Source organism: Dermacentor albipictus, chromosome 1 (assembly GCF_038994185.2).
Source record: "Dermacentor albipictus isolate Rhodes 1998 colony chromosome 1, USDA_Dalb.pri_finalv2, whole genome shotgun sequence".
In the NCBI taxonomy this organism is placed as follows: domain Eukaryota; kingdom Metazoa; phylum Arthropoda; class Arachnida; order Ixodida; family Ixodidae; genus Dermacentor; species Dermacentor albipictus.
This window is the reverse complement of record NC_091821.1, coordinates 178,048,302-178,069,138: the sequence shown is the minus strand read 5'-3', so window position 1 is coordinate 178,069,138 and position 20,837 is coordinate 178,048,302. Positions and strand designations below refer to the sequence as shown.

Below are 20,837 nucleotides of genomic sequence, written 5' to 3'. Positions count from 1 at the left end.
ACCAGTCACTCCGGAAAGAATGACGTCGAGGCTTGTGTAGTGGCCGATGTGTGGCTCGCTTGCTTTTCACACCTGTCATAATTTAATTATGGGGTTCTACGTGCCAAAACCACTTTCTGATTATGAGGCACGCCGTAGTGGAGGACTCCGGAAATTTCGACCACCCGGGGTTCTTCAACGTGCACCTAAATCTAAGTGCACGGGTGTTTTCGCATTTCGCCCCCATCGAAATGCGGCCGCAGTGGCCGGGATTCGATCCCGCGACCTCGCGCTCAGCAGCCCAACACCATAGCCACTGAGCAACCACGGCGGGTACACCTGTCATAGTCGCACTTGTTAGAACTAGCGATTCCTGTGTGCTATGCTTATGGATGCGCAAGGTTTCCTTCCAAACGCACTGTAATGTTGCATCGCAGCGCGGGAGGCCGGGTGGTAACTGAACTCGTAAGGCAGGATCGAAGCTTCGCGATTGCGCCAAGAATGTGCTAGATAGGTTTCAAAATAGTGCAGTGCGCCACACTGTGCCACATTAGCGTTATTAGCTTCTTTCGCAATGTGAGATAAGGTCCACGTCATTACGGCGCGTTAGCTCACTGTCGCGCCTTACGGAGGTCGGCATGGCCGTGACGTTCCATGACCTACTTAACCTAGTAATGCAAATAAGATAGGCGTTTATCGTGTCGATTATGGCTTTAGCTGTTATTAGACCACGTTTCATGACTAACAGTTAAGATTACTATTTGCGAAGTTGTAGCAACAAGCGTATGAACACAGGCATCACGCAATTTAGAAATAAATAAAACAAAACAGGAAACTACCGTGGCAGCGATTTCCGGGCAAACGAAAAAAAAAAAAATAAAGCGACGAATACTTACTGCTGTCAATTGGCGTTTTAGATGAGCGATCGCCCGCTGCTGGCTTTCGCGACTAAATCATTAGATGCAGACGCGCTCGAATACTTCTGTGTTTTTGTATAGCCACTGATGCATCTTCGGGTCATTAACTCATTTTTTCCATTCATGTCTTGGTTGCCGAGTTCGTTTGCTTCAGCGAACCTCTTTGAAATGTACAGACTATTTCTATTTGCGACCGTAGGCTTAGCTCTGAGGCAATCAATATTGAATATACGAAGTAAGGCGCGACAGTGGTCCACTTGTTTGTTAGACATCGTGAAGAAAGCACAGATGTAGGACGGGACAAAGAAAACGCCCTGCATAGTTGTTGTTTACTTGTACCATACTGCCGCTCCTTCTTGGTGATGATTACGTCGTGCTTCCGTTGGTGGGCAGTTTTAAGGTAATTTAGCAATTTTCAATTACATATATGTTTACCGGAGGGACGCTGCCTGGCGTATGACTCTGCCAATAAGTGCGTACTTTGCAGAGTCGTGTGCGCCGTATCTTGAAAGCGATCTGCAGACAGCGCATATTTTTGTGCGCTCTGTGTTCTCGCCGCTCTAGCGTTGAAGCCATAGATCGCACGAAGGTCACTTCGCTCGCTGCTGCTGCCGCGCTTGCTCACACCAGCGTTTCGACAGCGAGTGTCCGCGCACATCGAGTGTGTGTTCATGTTTGCTTGTGCGCGCTGACACCATGCTTGTTAACTCCGTTAGTAAGCGAACGTGTCCATGTTTACACGGCCGATAAAAGTATCATTCGTATAGCTGTGCACTAATTTGCTGTCGCTATAGATGCTTCGCCTTTCGGGCGAAACTGCGACTTTTTTTTTTCTGCTTGTCAGAAGGGCACCGGCCAGGTTGTATGTGAGCGACAAGATCTCGTATAGAGGCCTCATATAAAACTTCTGTTTGCATTCTAACCACTGCATCGCGTTGAAAAGCAGCGACATCCGTCTTCCAGATTATCTTTTGAGCTTTAACTTGTAGACAGAGGGAGCGAAATCGCGCCGCCCAGCGTAACGCATTGGTCACGCGAACTGTCAGTGACCGGCGAGCTTTAGACAAATTCTCCACTTGCGATCTGATCTCAAGAGGAATGCAGTGAACACGCGTTTAGTTGCATCTGTCGTAGTCGAATAAAGTGATGATGGTCACGGGAGCACAGGGGTGTGTACTGTCGATCATCCGGGAGCGACTGGTAAGATCAACTGCACGCCGTACTGCTCCACTGCCTCGGTGGTTCGTTGCCTTCAACAGATGTGCACGGCCGCCGGCCGCCAACACGCGCTCCTTTGGCCCATATTCATAAAGCTGTTCGTAACATAAACGATTATTAAATACCAATACTAGCTAAACCGTCATAGCTGAGACATAATGGCGAAGGCGAGCGGCCAATGGCCAATGACAAGCAGTTGTTACAAACGAAAAGTATTAAGAATTTGGGCCCATAATCACAAAGAAAAAGTTCTTACGCCATATTTTTGAATTAAGGAAGACGGTCATTCCAGCTGAAAGAGCACTCACGAACAAAAAGCTTTGTGCATTCGGCGCTCGAAGGTGTCCGCCGCGCTTCAATTTTCGCGAATCCTCGGCTGGCTGCCATTTCAAGCAGATCCATGACTTGTATGGACGAACGAGCGTGTGGCAGTGGCATGGAACCAACGAATTGTATTGTGATTCGCTCTTGTTCGCTGTATCCCGCGCTGTATACCGGAGCCCACCCTGCAGACATCTGAGGTCGAATCCACAGGTTTTCGTTCTTAAGTGCTCTCTGCCATCGGCTGGCCGCCTTCGCTAATATGTGTAGCATCAGAACTGGCTAAAATTTTCTCTTACCAACAAATCTAATTTAAATATCTTTTGCGCATACGGGTTCTGATAGTCAGGGGCCGAATTCAAAAAAGTTTTTCGTTCGTAAGTGCACTTTGCCATTGACTGGGAGTCTTGTCCAGCATCGCGACATGTCCAGCATCACGATTGGTAGAAAGTTTTTCTTACCAACAGTTCTTGACTAAGGGCTTTCTGTGAATACGGGTCCAGAACATTCAGGTCATATGCTGTAAGACCATGATCCACTAGCATATGAGCACTTTGGGTGTCACAAGTTCTTCAATAGTACAAAGTGACACTCAGCTGCTGAAACTTTGAATGAAAACCTGCACATTGGCCTTTAATTACCAGATGTACATGCATGTGTTAAACGACAAATTGACCACTTTCTTCTTATATTGTAGATGGTGATGAATTTGTGGTGGCGCTGCTGCACGTGGTGCTAAGCTGGCATTCAGTGGCGGCAACCGGTCTATTTTTGCACAGCTTTTCAAAACACGAACTGCGCTAGCACATGTACTCGAGTTCACAGTCACATAAAAATGCGAGATGTCACTACCACGACCTCCCAGCGCTATATTTGTCGTTGCTACGGTAACACTGTGCTGCCCCCATGCATGAGGAAGCCTTCTGTACAATTCATGAAATGGTATGTTTCTCTCCTCATTGACGCATCGGTAGACCAGGCACATAATACATGGCATCGTCCACCTCGTTGCAGTTTGTGCGGAAGGACGAATGAGTACATCTTTCTTGAACATCCAAGTTGGAGTGAATGCCGGTGGAGTCCGTACTCTGTACAGCAGCGTTACTGCGGTTGAGCCCTTGAATTTCACATAACACAACAAAATATAGATGATTTATATTGGTGCCAAGTTGTCTCCCTACAAAGATGGTCATATGTTTCAATTTTGGGGTTCTTCGACAGCGTCTCGCGGGTGCATCTGCTGATTCGCTGCCAGAAATACCCCTGTTGGAATGTGCTCATTGAAAGTTTATGTTAGAATCTTTTGCTTCGACATTCTTCAGTAGCACCCGAAAGTAGCACTGACGACAAAACTTGTTTGAAGGGAACCCTCTAGACAGTTGTTGAATCATCGGCTTAGAGGCTGTAAGTATGACAACGCCCATGGGATGGCAAACCGCCAGTTTGCGGAACGCGGTAGCAATGGCCGCACACTTTGCAGTCGTTGGTGAGACCAGATGATCGGGACGTCCGGATCATAAGCGCTGAAGGACCGAATACAATACGCATTTGTGCATCCACCGGCGTCTACAGTGACTCATCCGTCTGGATAGACTTGCAGGGGTTTCTGGTAGGTCGCGTCTAAGTGCTCCAACAACAAGAACCGGGCTTGTACTCTGGGAACGAAATGCTCAAGTGTAGCCGAGGAATGTTGAAGTTGGCAAATGACATCTGTGATGTAGCAGGGCGCTAAACTTGTGTTCTCCTTTAACATTTGAAGTCGAGAGCATCAAGAGTATTGAGGGTATAGCATAAACATGGAGATCGAGCTCTGCCATGCGATCTTTGAAGTGCGTTTCCGGAAGCAGAGTCACTAGGATGAAGGAGGTGAGCCAGCAGCGCCTAAGATGTCGGGGACCGTATTCTCGCTCGATCGCATTACGGGGTACTTTCACTTTGCGTGACGTAATGCCCAGCGTTATTACAATTGGCTGGAGCGGCTGACTTCTTTTTCTCTGGATTAGCCAATCAGCAAGCACTGATAGTGATGTCCCCGAAAGTGACCAGACGAGATCGAGTGCGGCCCCAGAAAACGCAGTGGCAAAGACTTCATTGACTACGTGTAGTACTTTCCTGTTTGTGTTATCTAGTGGCTTTTATAGGAGATTCTTTTCAACAGGAAGGGCATCCGGTTAAGTTGGAGAAATGCTGAAAATACTTTGACCAAAAGTGATGAGCCGTTCTGCTAAGAGTGAACGGCCCTGTACAAATGGTGTTAGGAACAAACCACAGGCCGACGGTGTTCAGCCTGTAATCGTGATAGTTGGTAAACACATTGCATTTGTTCAGCTAAGAGCATGCGACTTGATCGTGGAAGCGATAAACATTTCCGAAATTTTCAAATTTCAAAATGTTCGCGAGCAGGTCAAGAGGTACATGGTTTCGAACGTGACTACGTTTAAAAATGACAGATGCAAAACGAATTTTTGACCCAGAATGGCAAACGTATGACAGTAGCAAATGTGCAAGGAGAGTTGTGACTTCAAACTTACCCATTTTCTAAACTTGGCCTATTTAAGCGAACTGTCCGAATATATATTTTCGTTTTTACTTGTGAAGAAGGCCTTCATGAAAGCCTTTCTATTAAATCTTTACTTTGGTCGGCGTAGTACACCATGTTTCTTCTACCCTTCACAATGCTTCATCCCAACCAGACGGTTTTCCGCTAAACATTAAACTTCATTACCTTATCTATTTACTTCAATATACCACGTGGGTAATATGGTCTCTAAGTCTCTGCGCTCGGAAGAGCAATGACGCCCTTCTTTTTAATGGGAAACTGCCTTGACAGTGTTTAGCTTGTAAAAAAAATAATTTCGACTAAGGAAACTCCTGTTTCGAATATTGTGTGGTCGCTCACCGGGCAAAAAAAGTTACGATAGATAACAGTGCGATAAAATAATGAAATTTGAATTTGTAAGCGAACTGTCGAGAAATCTGAAAGTGCCTAGCCACCGCCGTCGTGTCTGCTCAGAGAGAGAGAGAGAGAGCCAAAGGAAAGACGGAGAGGTTAACCATAGATTGTTTGCTGTTTGCTACCCTGTACCGGGGGAGGGTCAAAGGGTTGTTTGGTAAAAGTTATCAGAAGTTCCCGAATCTATTCTGCTTAAAAAGATTGACTACGTGGGGTTCCAATGCCAAATGTAGCCTAACAATATGCATGTGTGTAAACTAAAACACAATGTTATTCAGTGCGTGCCGTCGGGTGGTAGGAAGAGCGTCCGCAAACTCAAGCCATCTCCTGGCTTACTCAGCTCGAATGCGCACCAGAACTCTGGCGAAGCATTGACAGCGACAAGGTTGCCGGAAGTTGAAAACCCACTATGGATAGGTAACCTGTTCGAGAGAGAATTTCAAGGCCACATTTACGTTCATTTTGTCCGTACATTTGGAGCGCAAACCAAGAAAATGTGTTCGTGCCTCGCAGAATGTGCTACGGGGTTCTCCACTTTTGCCTTATGCTATAGGGCTCCTTGCGCATCTGTCGATAATTTTGCGGCGTCATGCTCGCCCTACTTCTTGGATTTCCTCAAAGACTTGCGTAGTTCTGCCTAACCTCCCTTTGCATCCCTTGATGTTGTGTGTATAGATTTTGTTCCATGTTCAGTAAGGCCAAATAAAGTACAGTAAAGCAAACAGACCGAGGTCGCTGGCGCAAAGGTGGTAGCTGCGAGAGTCCCATTTATATGGTAAAAACGTGCGAGATACCAGTGAGACGACGACGCCATGAAACGGGTCGATTATAATTTTCTCTTTTCGCGCATCACCTCGCTGCGGTACCTTGTTGGTCCAGCGCGTTTCAGTAAGGCAAAAAAAGAAAAAAAAAGATAGACGAATACACACAGACACACGCCAGAGTCAGGTGTCTAAAAAGACAGGGAAAATATCTACCAGATGGCAAAGAATAACGGAGCGTGTCTCGCTTTAACAACTACAGAGGTTTCAGGCGAAAAGCAAAATTTGCCTTGACTCGATGGAGAAAGTGCAATTCACGAGTCTTGGTGCATATATTCCTCATACCCTAGAACAGCTGGAGAACAAGAACGCGAGCAGGGTTGTCGCTTACCGTTTCTTTTCTTCGTGCGCCTTCTCCGCTGACGTCAATGAGAGGGAGGGCGAGAGGAATCTGTGTCACACTGGCGTCCCGAATCGGTGCAGCTGCATAAAGCACCACGCAAGAACGAATTCGGGAAGCGCTTAAGAAGAGGAAGAAGGCGACTGCAGAGAAGACCGAAAAAGAAAAAGTGGTTTGCTTTAATCTATCCTGACATCGCCGGTATTCCTCAAGTTCTTGCGCACATGTGTCAAAGAGTGGAGAACAATGCGATCAATGTGGCGTGTCCGGAATTCACATGGTCTTGTATATATATGACGCTCTGCATGCCCTCGAAAGTCGAGCAGTGGAGATATCGGGGTCGTGCAAGCGTGTAATGTCAGCATGTGGATCACTTGGTTTCGGTGACACCGGCGCATTCATTGTCCAACTCCTGTGCTTTGGAAGAAGCTGCGTTTTCATGTGGAAGTTTGTATACATAATACGCAGTTACATTGTGCCAGCGCCTATTATTTGGCGTGCCTTGATTAGAACTTCTGTAAGAGTTCTACCAACTCTACAGACTACGAGGCCTGAGGCCCTCTACAGGTGAGCCTAATGAAAGGGCGCAAAAAATGCCGAAATATCCATATCAATTAAATGTTTCTTTTTCTCTCTCTCCATGCACGGGAATGTTTCTAGATGTGTGCCCCTGCAACGAGGCTGGATCACAGCCTGTACAAGCAATCCTGGGCTCAGCCGAGGACTGGGCTCTTTCTGATCCCAGCAGCCCACGAGCTCAGAACTCATGGGCCGCTCAGCTGGCGGTGCAGGTGGTGCTCACAGGCGATGGTATAAGAGTGAACGGAGCACAGCTTTGTGGCGCAAAAGTGCTGACGTGCGACAAACGCATAGCTCGTATGCGGTCGCGGTCGCCGCACTTTCATTTCCTACACGAGCACTGGCACGACTTTCGAATTCTGGAGGTTTCCGTGACAGTGAGTCGAGGAGTATAATATTATGTATTGCATGAATTCCTTTCGACTCGAAGAAAACTTTATCCCCTGGCAGAGCATTAATAAACGGAGGTCACCGACAAGCTGACTACCAGAAAGCTTTTTGCAATATACACGTTATACCACGAGAAGCCTTCGGCCCACAGAATGGCTGTAAGGCACGACTATAACAGGCTTATGAAGTGTCCTACCATGTACTGACTTACGGTTATTCGTCTTATTGTTTAATACATTACTGGACATCACTGGATGTCACGTGTGTAGGAAGAAACTTTAGTTTCCAGAAGCTTCTAGTAACACTCGTTGGGTCAGCTTTTGACGCGACCCCTGCCATTAGCGATCCTGTCAATCTGCCGCTCGATACATCAAAAAGTGACAGCGCGTCCCACGACTGTGCAGTTTCGGATATTTCGGTGCATACTCCCTCTCCAGTCGCTTGTTGTCGAGGGCTGCGAGCGGAGCCCCCACATTACATGTTGACAGCGTGGAACGTATAACACTGTGTATGCGTGTCATTTTATTTTCTAAAACACTGCTCAACTTCCTGGCATACCTAACTCGTAAAGAAGCGATGCGACTCAGAGTTTCATTTCTTAGGGTGGCAGTTCTCAGGGTGGAATTTCTCAATTCTTCAGGGTGGCAGTTCTCGATGACGTTTACACCATCTTAATTCTACTGCAGGACGTTTGACTTGAGGGGCACAGCTCTCGTATACCGCGCACCACCCAGTCTGAACAGTATCTAGTTGTAAACCTGTCTCCCCCTGTTGCCGCGAACGTCGGTGATGACGAAGTTTGGATCACAGGACTGCAGTTCTTGCTTTTTTTTGCGAAGTGGCGTCACGGCTTTTGTTCATTCTTTATTGATCGCGTCGGTGATATTTCAGCGGCCATAACAGCAGCCAGTAATACAATTCATATGACAGGAAAAAAAAAGCACTGCAAGGAGCGCATGAATTGCAGTGGGAGAAGTCATAAAATGCATCTCAAGTGAAAAAAAATTATGGGGTTTTACGTGCCAAAACCACTTTCTGATTATGAGGCACGCCGTAGTGGGGGACTCCGGAAATTTCGACCACCTGGGGTTCTTTAACGTGCACCTAAATCTAAGTACACGGGTGTTTTCGCATTTCGCCCCCATCGAAATGCGGCCGCCGTGGCCGGGATTCGATCCCGCGACCTCGTGCTCAGCAGTCTAACACCATAGCCACTGAGCAACCACGGCGGGTGCATCTCAAGTATAACTAGAACTAAAATCTCCGTTGGTTATATAGCACGAAGCGCACAACTTTCTGTGGTTACATTGTCTTCCTAACATGTTCCCTGTTGCAAGTTTTTTTTTGTTTTCTTCAAGGAATACGTTATTCGAGTGCTGAATTATTGTATTAAAATAAAATAAGTTTTTATTCGGTACTCAAGATTATTTGGAAATACGGTGACTCGAAATGAGTGAATGTGTCCACTTGATCGTTGAGCCCCCATTTAGATTCAGAGTTACCGCTTAGATGATAGAATAATGTAGCTTACAAAAATAGCAAGGTGCAACATGTCTCACAGGTCCTTATGATACATCATAGTGACCGTGATGCGATAGCCCTATGACATCCTATCATTCGATGATTAACTATCAACATCCATATGTACTTTCTCTCCTTTCCATGATCATCCGAGAACCATTGCGACCTTACGATCACCTGACGCTGTCTGTACATCTGCTTCTTACGGCCATACAGTCTACTAATTCTGTCTACTTGAATGCGTCATCCTATGTCTCTACCACAATGGTTATCACGCACCATTGTAAGGTAAACAACAGTACAATGACTGCAGTTTGACGCGCGAAGATTCTGATTAAACAACGCACTTATCTTGCCGTATTTGTTAGAGTGTCTCCAATTTGATTCAGAACGTAAACTGCTTATAGATAAACTAAATCTTAGAATGACCCTCAAACAAGCACAAGTGAAATGTTGTTCCTGCAAGGATATTGTATATACAGGAGAGGGGTGCTTTGGCTCCTCAAATTCCTCCGCAAAAGTATTAATTATGTACGACATGGGAAAGCGTAGGAAGCATAGAGGTTATTCATGTCTTCTTGCATGAAGGGCTCATTCAACGGGACTGCTTCCTGCGTTGCTTAGTTGTTACAGTCGTCCATGGTGTTTCTCCCGAACGGCTATCCGATTTGCTTACGTGTATGTCCAGGTGAGCATAAAAGAAATCGCGTTTTTACGACAAATAAAACAAATGGAACGTTTTACATTTACCAAGTGCATATGCTGATCCTCACGTTCTTTTTAGATACGAACGCGTAATTATAACTATAACTACAGCCGCTCATTCCCAAGGTACACCTATGTCGTCGACGGAGAACACCTCAAATCAAGGAGGATATTGATGAGGTTTAAAAACACGCACTTGCTGCCACTCATCTCTTCATTTGAGAACGTCTCCTATAGGGCGCACGAGTCACATCTCAAAATATAAGAGCATGTTTTTGAGCGGACAAGGGGCCAGGTCACTTTGTTGCGCGGTAACGATTTCTGCATCCTTTATCTGAAATGGAGACACTTTGCTCTCTATTAAAAAATATACGTGGTAGGAAGAAACAAAGTGTGAGAAGAGAACAGAGCGTGTATTCACAAATACTTTCGTTCGCAAGTGCTCTTTGCCATTGTCCGGATGCGTTTGCTAATAATGAGGTCAAATTCATATTGGCTGGAATTTTCTCGTGTGAACATTTGCAGCGTAACGAAGAATTGCAGCCAATCTTGAGGCCGTACAATTATTTGCAAATGTGTCGGGCCAAAGGAAAAGAAAACACTTACGAACGAAAATCTTTGTGAATGCGGACCTTGATTACGGGAGTATGACGTTTCTTTCTCATATGGAGCATAATATACTCGCATGTCATACGTGTGAGTATATATTGATTGTGTTGGGTGTCAGCGCGATGTGACTGTATTGACAGATACACGTTAAGCTAGCGTTGAGCGAAGTGGTAGACTTATACCTAAAGTTTATCAGGCGTGCTGTGGCCTCTGTATAATCCGCGCAAGAACATTCACCTATGTCCTGTTGCAATGTCGTGCTGCGCCACACAGCGTTTAAACCGAAGCCTTCGCTAGACGCAGCCTCTAACATTTTATGCCATTCATAATATTTCGAAAATTTCTCCGGTATAAGTCGTAGATCTAGGCCGTTACAAAACCCTTGAGTAACGTATAAGCGGAAATCAGCTGATACGTTGGTATGAAAGTTATTGTCCGCAACCTATTTTCAAACGTCGGCATTATTTATTGCAAGAAATTTGGATTTAGGCATGACTTTCGATCTTATCTATGATGGAGATGGTGCCTCAAACAATCCTCGACCGCGTATTCGTTAGCAGTAAAAAGTAGTGTGAATAAAAAGGAAAAATAAATAAATAAAAAATATAAAGAACAGCTGGGAAGTGATTGCTTAGAGTAATAGTCAAAGTAAATTTTCGAGGAAATAGAAGCCATAAGTGACCTCCAAATACAAATAACATATGCCTGTATGTATTAGGCGCGGTGATATCGGATGAGAATCACAGCACGCGCACGAACGTAGCTTCTGGATGAAGTGAAACCTTAATTATATAACGAGAAACGTAGAATGTGATAAACAAGGTGTTCCTTTAAAGAGTCTCACTGGATGACTCGCAGCTGCCACTTGTTCGTTCATTGCATGCGCAACACACGTCCCAGTTCTGTCGAGGGGCACGCGTTTTTCAATGGCATCCAAATTTGTGTGCAAGATCGTGACTCCAACCTTGCAGTCAAGTCGACACACGTCACGCAATCAGCGCGCTAGGCATTACTTACTATGTGATTCCTGGCAGCCGCTTTGCGAAGCAAGTTTCGGCTTATGTCGGTATGCCACCAAACTTCTGCACGCTTCCCTTCAGAAAGTACACAACAATATTGCGCGTAATATTGTTTATTTGTGCCACGTTTTACCGGCACCACATCTGTCGATAACGTGACGACCGTTTGTACACATTAGTTTTGCCTCACGGCGCCTACTCTCGCTTTTCGTAAATCCGTTTTGCTATTGAAGACGAAAGGCCTCCGCTGAGCTTGTTAGTGAGCGTTTCGCTCGCAGCGTCGTTAGCAACAGAGACCAAGGGTGCTATGTGGTAAAGCTATTTCAATCTGTTTCGATTCCATTTCCGCCATTAGCCCTCCGTTATTGCTCAACATTTTTCGGGCCGCCCGCCTGTCAGCTGTCTCTCACGCATCTTCATCAAAAGGGGGTCCGGTGTCGACGAGAGCACTACCATGCGCTAACGTATCGTCTTTCTGCAGGTTGTTGTTGCGTATCATGCTTCTCATAAACCTAAGGAGTGCCGTTTCCTGTCGGCACCGTGGCACTTGTTGTTCCTTGCTGTTCGTTTTATTGGAAGTGTACCTTTCACATGGTTTTGCGTTACGAGTTTTGTAGTGCATCTGCTGGTACTTCTGTCTGGAGATGTTGAGCTGTATCCTGGACCTCTGAAAGAGGCTCACGTTGCGAAGCTCATGAAAGCTATTGATGTCAATCCTATAATTCAAGAAAAGCCAGCAAAAACTTTTGAAAGAGGTCTCAGTCGTCCAGTCAAACAGAGGGGAATTCACGGAGAAACTAGACTGTTTGGCAACAAAGCTATCTAAAGTAGAAGCAGAGATTGAGTCCTTCAGAGACACACAAACAATTGCCACAAGGCTTCAGTCGACTGTCGAATCTCTAAAGAAAGAAGTTCAAACTTTGTCAGAAAAAATGATGACTTAGAAAACCGATCTAGGTGACTCAACCTTGTATTTTATGGCGCTACGGATACTGAAAAGGAAACCTGGGATCAGGCGGAAAAGAACGTTATCTGTTTTTGTAAGGATCTGTTCGGTGTGAGCATTAGTCACAGTGATATTGAACGCGCCCACAGGATGCGGCGACACAGCGAGCAAAAACCACGACCAACTTTAGTTGCTTTTTCGTCCTACAAAACTGAACACTAGGTCTTGCTTCTAGGTCGGATGCTTAAAGAAACAAGCTATGCGGTGAGTGAGGACTACTCCGCGCAGGATTGCTTAGAAAAAAGGCATCTGATTTCATTCGCAAAAAAAAAAAGCAGACGCACCCATTTAAGCTCTGGTTTAACCGTTTGAATATTGGAAACAGCACTTACATCTTCAGTAACGAGGCAATTAACGGAGTTGGTACAGTGCAATTTATTGCAAGACCGCGAAGTTGACTGTTCTGCGCATGTCAAAGTTTGCAGCTTATAATCATCAACTGTCGCAGCATAAAAAAATAAAGCAGATCAGTTCGCGCTCGTAATTTCTCTGCATTGCCCTGACATTATCACTGGCACTGAATCCTTGCTGGATGACACAGTCTTAAATGCTGAAGTGTTTCCACTAAGTTACATGGTTTATCGCTCGGACAGGAAGACACGGAGGGGGTGTATTCATACTTATTTCTGGTAACTTGCAATGTTGGCCTATCGATATTTGTGACGTTGACTGCGAACTTGTCATGTGTAAAGTTGCTTCACAAACTGGGAGGACAATTACAATCGCCTGGTTCTACAGGCCCCCTGGAGGTGACAGTGCAGCTATATTTAGCCCGTCTGGAGCACTGGCATCAGTTTCTTATGATGTAGTACTGCTGTTTAACCTACAAGACGTGTTCTAGGGCCGCGATCTGCCGACCAATTTATAAAACTCATCATTACATTCTGCATTGTTGGACCTCACAAGTAGCTTCAACCTATAGCTCAGTGCGCCCAATTCCCAACCAGGCTTATTGCTCTGTCGTTCAACACGCACGATGTACTCTTCGCAAATGAAACTAATCTAGTGTCTCCACATATCTGTGTTCCCGGAATCAGCGACCACGCGGTCGTTTTAACCAGCGCTTCTTATCCACACCAAAACAGAGCTCGGCTTACTCCGAAACTGATATAATTTTACGATCAGGGAAACTACCAAGCAATGAGCAGCGAACTAATTGATTTTCGCTCAGCTTTCACGGAAGTTTGCGCAGAAAAAGGTGTTAGCATTGCTTGGAGCGTACTGAAAGATAAGATACTTGCACTAATTTTGGAGCACATAACATCAAAATTTCTAACTGCCAAACATAGAAAAGATAAACCATGGATCAACCGCGAAATCCATGAACTCCTAGAGGAACACGCCGTCTTTTTCAGAACCCCAGGAAAAGCAACGTACCAGTTATTTCTCAAAAATTACTTTCTGAACTGCGAATATGTACATCGAAAATTAGTGAAGCGGAGGGTCATTTTTTCAGTATTTAGGTGCGAAGATTCGAAACAACGACAAAATTATATGGAAGCTCACCAAAACAGCCACAAAAGAGAAAATTGGTCTGACAATGGCATGCTAACAAATGATGAATTGAAAGCCACTGCTCTCAACGACTATTTCATGTCCGCCTTTTCTGCTCATTGAGCGATGAACAATATTACTTTACAGGCCTCAGTTCTTCAGGAAATACCCGATACCACTTTATGAGTTATGGTATATTTTTCAATTCCTTACCATCATAGGCACAACCAAAGCGACAGGTTTTTTTTTTAACCCAGAACAGCATAGTTTTCGCGCCGGATTTTCTTATGACACACAGTTAACGAAATTTTATTTTGATATAATAACTGCATTAGATCAAGGTACTAGCGCTGATTGCTTTTAGATTTAAAAAAAAGCGTTTGATCAGGTACGACATGATTCTATAATTCACAAACTTTAGCATTTAAAGATTCCCGCGGACCAAATGAACTGGTTAATTAGCGACTTCGTAAATCGCAGACAGATAACAGTGGTAAATGGATGTTGCTCATCATCTGTTCCAGTCACGTCCGGAGTGCCGCAAGGGTCAGTTTTGGGCACGTTAATACCCGTATTTTCGCGATTCTAAGCACCCCCCCCCCCACCCGGTTCTAAGCAACCCCCCCCCCTCTATTTCAGCGAGAAAATTGGGAAAAAAAAGAGGGAGGGGTAGTCATCCTAGATTGTTCGAAACTAAGCACCCCCCCCCCCCCCCCCCCCACTTTGGCCATCGCGATCGTGAAGAAAAGGGGGTGCTTAGAATCGAGTAAATACGTATTTCTTATTTTTGTTAACGATATTGCTAAAAGCATAATCGAACCTACGATTGTACGCAGATGATTGCGTCGTTCACCGCTCGATAGACGATCCAAGTGACAGCAAAATCGTTCAAGAGGACCTCAATAAAATTTCGAACTTGTGTGCCGCTTGGTTCAGGACACTGAATGAATCAGAATGGAGTTACGTGTGCTTTTCTAGAGAAAAAAAAAGGATGGTATGTGACCCTAATCTTTGACTTAGATGTCTTTTAGTGGCACTCGCACCTCGGCGTCGGTGTTCTTTAGGTTAGGTTTAGGTGAGAGCAACGCACGAACCGAACTCGGAGGCGACTGTTTTCCATTACTTAGCTCTCTCTATGGGGCACACCAAGCAGCCAGACCAACCGGAGCAATCGTCAATACGACCTGCCCTCTTTGATGCATCTCTGTATGCCAACTGGACGCCGCCGAAGTGAGGCCACCCTGCTTTATCGCTTATGGCTAGGGATGGCCTTCACGAAATCTTACTAGTTTCGCATTGGAATGGCCGACAACGCTCTCTGCAATGCCTGTCTTTGCGAGGAGACGCTGGAACACCTTATATGCGACTGTCCTGACTATAATGTTCAGAGACAGTCCCTGGCGTCCGTTCTAGCACACCTTGACAATAGACCATTGTCAGTTGCAACTATTTTCACATATCGCCGACAAAAGACATCGTAGCTGAAGGCGACGAAGGGACTACTTCGGTTTATGAAGAAGGGATTTGGACAAGCGGCTGTGACAGTGATGTCACGTACCGCGCAAGAGTGACAGACTGTAACTAACGATGTGTGTGCCGTGTTATGTGCTCTCTATCTCTTCTCCCCATCTTTCATCCCCCCATCCCGCTCCCATGTGTAGGGTAGCAAACCGGTTAAGCTTAACTGGTTAACCTCCTTGCCTTCCTTCTCCACTTTTTCCTTCCTTCCTTAATTAGCTGGTTAAGTATCATGCCACCGTCTTGTATGTGACGTCACTAGTGACGTCATTACTTTCCACTTCCAGGTTTCCAGGAATTTCGCAAAGTCGTGCTCAAGTGGCGGGTCTCTAAAGTCAACGATTCTGTGCTTTGGTGTGTGGTAATCAGGGATTTATAAATAATTGTAATGATTCTAGACACTTCAGAAACTCAACTTGTACCTAAACTCATTCTATGATATCACATCTCTAATGAAATCCATGAATGTTTTACTGTACTGTTCGTTTTCTATATCTTTCTTACGTATTTTGAATTTCCTCCCCGGTCGTCTCAGGAGGTGAACCGGAAGTGCGGCGCAAGAGAGACGAGCATCACTCGGCGCTCGCGCCACTAAAAAAAAACTGGCGTCTCCCATTCTTACAGGCTAAATAATTCGACCATTTCTAGCATAACAGCGTGCTAAGTACCTCGGCTTTCTCTTCTCAAGCGATCTTACTTGGCACGGTCACATTGCCGAGATTGCCGCGACAGCTGATATCACACTAATGTTCTTGGCTCGAAACTTTCACCCCTGCCCTCCGACAACCAAGGAGTTTATACACGACACACGGAAGGCCTATTCTTGAGTGCACGGTGTGGCACCGCTTGTCTAGACAACCTTAAATACATCCTATACTCCGTGCCATACATAGCAGTCAACGCTGCGGAAGCTCAGCTAAAGGTTCCGTCAAGAAATGTTATCTCTCCGCGCGTTCCGTCTATGCTTCGCTGCGCGCGAGCAGGCACGTGAGGTTCCTCGCCATGGGTTGCAAATAAAAAACTCGAAAAGAACACAAAAAATAAAAATGATCCAAAACAGCACATTAGCAGCAGTATACCACAGTGTCTTTGTTTCTTGGGATTAAAACTTGTTTCATTCAATACTGAGCCAATATAAATAACTGTTGCGCACCATTGCGGTAGAAAAACATCTAACTATATCTAAGTGCGAACGAAGCCACTGCAAGAAGTCTCTCTAGCTTCCACAGCGTTGACTGCTATGTACGGAACGGAGTATAGAGCGCGTATAAAATCTAACGGCGCGCTTTATCACTGGGAGCTATCGTAGATCTAGTAGCGTCACAGAAATGAAAAGACGACTAGCGCTTTTGACTTTAGCCGAACGACGGCGTTGCTTGAGTAACAAATTTTTGCAGCGAGGTTGTCTGTGCCCAGGATCTGGAAAAAGAAATGTCTGAGATGTTGACAAGAACAATGCGTCGGAGCGATGAAAGCTGTTGCCCAAACGCACGTCAATGACGATGTGTGTCGAAGCGTCATTGATCTGTGGGCAAGATCCGTGTAGCATGAAAAAAAAAATAGTCGTCAAACTTAAGATGGCGGCACTTCTTCGCTTCCATAGGAGGGTCTAAAAGCACAATAAAGCGCAATGGTGTATTTTACCAATCGTCGACTTTAACGTCGACCTAGCGCGCCCCGACGGCGAGGGGATTGTGTCCTTCCTGTTGGAACGGTTTGGAATTGAGTGCTGCACGGACGTCAATGGTGCCAACCACGCGTCACCGGTAGTGTTTTAGCCTTTGGCAAGAACGTGTCTAGCATAGCAGTATAGCCGATCGCGGTGTACCACAGCGATCACAAAGCTACGCTCACTGTAGTAACCAATGAGGTTAAATGAAGACGATGACAACCACGAAATTACGTGTCTGTGTTTTTATTCAATCAATATTATTTATTTCATTCCTATTTTATTTTTATTTATTTATTTCATATCATTTATTTGTTTATATAGTTATCACTATAGTCATCCCAATACAGCTTCGCTGGTTACCCTTCTTCACAAAGTGGTAGGGCATTAAATGATGTTTTACAACAATACTGGAATCAATAAGTCAAAATACATGCTTAACCCGCATTACTTATCCCATCGCCGTAAGCACAGATTAAAAGTAAAGCCGATAAAGGCAAGAACAAACTTGTTGAAGTATTAATGAAATCAAGAGTTCGACGAAAACTCATCTGCTGAGGATTGGTCATAGTCAAGGGCAAAACGGACGCCGACCGAAAACATTAAAAGAAAAGAAACCAAGACGTTTCGGCGCCCATACGGGGGCCTTTGTTCACAGTCTTGATTGTGAACATCTTGGTTTCTTTTCTTTTAATGTTTTTGAAGGTTTCTTTTAATGTTTTCGGTTGGCGTCCGTATTACCCTTGACTTTGTTTAAGTATTCTTTTTCTCCTAAACCATTAATGAATAGAATGCTCTGCCTTGAGGACACCGTTTCTAAAACATCGAATTCAGCATCTTTCAATGAACTGCTTGACATGTAAATATTATGTGTATAGTATATGCACGGTGAGCAAACACGAAGTTAGTTTTTTCGTGTTTGCTCGCCTACTATATATACGTATGAGATTGTATATGTGCGTATATGTGTATATATATTTATGTATGCATATGTATGTGCATGTACATATGTATATATATTCCTTTGTGAAGAGTTATGCAGCCAGCACTGCATTATTCGTCGCCATGTTTTTTTGTTACATAACCTTAATGATTACTTTGTTACATTGGGTTATCCCCCTACTGTAAATGTAGGATTGTATAATAAATAAATAAATAAAACAGCGAAACCTCACCACGTAAAAGTAACGTGAACGCACTACACATGCACTACTTTCCCGAACAAAACTTTTTTTCGGAATCGCCGCAGACTTTCCAGTTCCGAAAGGAATAGACGATGATTGCCCGTTGATCGCTCTGGCTGCACTAGCAGCCACTGTCGAGAGCGTATTTCGTTATGTATAATAAAGATTTAATTTGAAACGACATATCAAGTGACCATTCGAGTCTATTCGTAGTGAAACATCAAGCACTTATTTAGTAACTTTTAGGTTTTTACATGACCATGACATGACATGACATGTTTTTACATAGTACTTGACCGGGGTAGTTGGAGAAGTATGGGAGAGGCCTTTGCCGTACAGTGGGCGTAACTAGGCTGATGATGACGATGAGGTTTTTAGCGCACGTGAAGGGACGAGAGACAGAGGTAGGACGCGGACACAGCGCTATTATTCGCTGTGTCCGCGTCGCAGCTCTGTCTCTCGTCCCTTCTCGTGCGCTAAAAACCTAAAAGTTATGGAATACCAACATGCCCGAACCTACGCTCTTTCAACTTATTTAGTCTATGCCCGCGCGCAGCCAAGTTGCGTTTGCTCACCTCGTTCTATGATCTTTCATGCATGATTTCCACCGATGCTTTCAAGGTGCATAATTAACGTATTGACTAGCTACTTTCTCGCTATCTTGTCTGCTTGCTTGTTTGCAGAAAGGCCACACACAAGTTTCAGCTGTATAATTGCTACCAATCGTGCCTCATCGCCATTGAACTATACATGCCTGAAGCACGACCGTACTCGCCTTTATGGTGCCTGCGCTGACCTGAAGTGCGCTTCACCATTCCAGGTAGCACGAAAAAAGCTATGACGTCGTCTGTTGCCATCTTACAGGCCACATTACTATTTTTACTTGAGGTGCGCAATGGCCGCCTAGATGTTTACACCGATGGCTCAGTAACAACTAAACGTTCAGCTGCCACGGCGGTGATTGCAGCAAGGTATGTCAAAATACAACTCAAAACCTTTAATGCAACATCAGCGACAGCTTCTCAACACGTATCCTTAGGTGCGGCTCTTCATTTAATTAGTGAGGAGTCACCCCATACATGGTCAATCGTCTGGGATGCCAAGGCAGCTCTCCAGAGTTTACACTCCGCACTATGTCACGGATCACACGAGCAGCTCGTCACAGGGGTCACAAGTCCATGATCGAGCAGTTGACAAACGACACGAGGTAATATTTCAGTAGATGCTTAGCCACTGCGGTATCCATGGAAATATTCAAGCGGACGCCGCTGCCCGAACAACCAACGACGGCGTCAGCTGTGTGGCCATCGGATCTGCAAAGAGGGATGGTTGGAGATCCGACGCAGCGAAAAGAACTTCCCGCTTGCATGTCATCCAACATTGGATTAGTGAAATTCATCCGAAATTAGAAGCGCACGACTTCATACATTTTGCCATAATTTACAGCTTCGTATTGAGTCCGGCCTCTCACGATTTGACAGCATCCCTCTAGCGCGTATGACTTGGAGTCACATTTTCAGATGCGTTTTTCTCTGTCATCGGAATGACCAACAGCCCACTTTGTGACTTTGGCGGGCGCAGTGTGACGACCATGCGCCTTCATTGCGAGTGTCATGGTTTCAACCCGGAAGGAGCAGCGCTCTCATCCACACTTTAGACTAGCTGTAGAAGCGCCAACTCACAGAAAACAAACTTCTTGGACACTGACCTGCATGGACATTAGCGCGAGCCGATATAAAGGCGCTCCTTCGTTTCCTAAGAGATACCGGATTATGCTACAAAACGTGATTGGGCACTATGCGGCGTTGTATGTCTTAGTGGGACATTGACGTTGCCTATGACCCCGTGGCGCCTTCTCTTATGATGACTAATAAAAATCGGGCCCCTCAGTTTCCTTTATTCTCGTTCAGACACACACACGCACGCACGCGTATATCGCTCGAAAGCACATGTTGGTAGCCGCGGCCGAGTATAGTCCATCCATTTCACAGCACTATAAGAAAAAGTTCCTACAGCGGCTGTCATTTTGCGGGTGTTGAACGACGTAGATTTGGAGCAGCCGTCTGTTATTGAAAATTCTATATTGGAAGGGTGCTACAGAACGATTGGCTCAAGAAAAACCGGAGGAGCAAGCATGCTCATTAGGCGGGGTATGAAGGGGCAAAGCATAAATTATACATGTAGGGAGCATTTATGGATTCACGGCATGTACATAGGAAGAAAAAAAAAAAAAGACGTGACTGGAATAGCTTACCTATGAGCTGGTACCAGTGGATACCCAAATAAAGAATTTGTTGACTGCTTTAGAAGTGATATTGACGCGTGGACTTGTTTATCTTTTACGGGCGGGCGCTTTTCACCGTCTAACAAATGTTATCGCTCTGCGCGGGACGCGACCACATGTATCGGTAGCTTCTCGAATGTTATCGATGGTTCTAGTGTAACCGAAGCTTGTGTAATCTGACTGCATGTGCGACGAGAACTGAGTAGAACTTTCTGAAAGACACGCGGCCACCACCGAATACCCTGCATGGAATCTTCGATGACTTGTGTATAAAAGCCGACGCGCTTGACCGGCAAATCAGGTTTTCGAC

The 20,837-nt window shown here is 45.2% G+C and overlaps 2 protein-coding genes across 5 annotated transcripts in view; one reads left to right on the top strand and one right to left on the bottom strand.

Annotated features, from left to right (window-relative positions):
- The window catches only part of LOC139052731 (guanidinobutyrase-like), a 95,702-nt gene extending 89,113 nt beyond the window's left edge, over window positions 1-6,589 (bottom strand). The window contains exon 1 of one of the 2 annotated variants that reach the window (XM_070529789.1): window positions 6,541-6,589. Coding sequence is in view for 1 of the 2 variants with exons in the window: in XM_070529783.1 (XP_070385884.1) it covers window positions 2,897-2,943 (47 nt within the window). In the remaining variant the exon portion in view is untranslated. Of the gene's footprint in view, window positions 1-2,896; window positions 2,959-6,540 lie in introns of those variants that run through there. The other variant, XM_070529783.1, reaches the window with a different exon arrangement.
- The window catches only part of LOC139052724 (sodium-dependent noradrenaline transporter-like), a 165,559-nt gene that overhangs the window by 4,016 nt on the left and 140,706 nt on the right, over window positions 1-20,837 (top strand). The gene's annotated exons all lie outside the window — the stretch shown is intronic.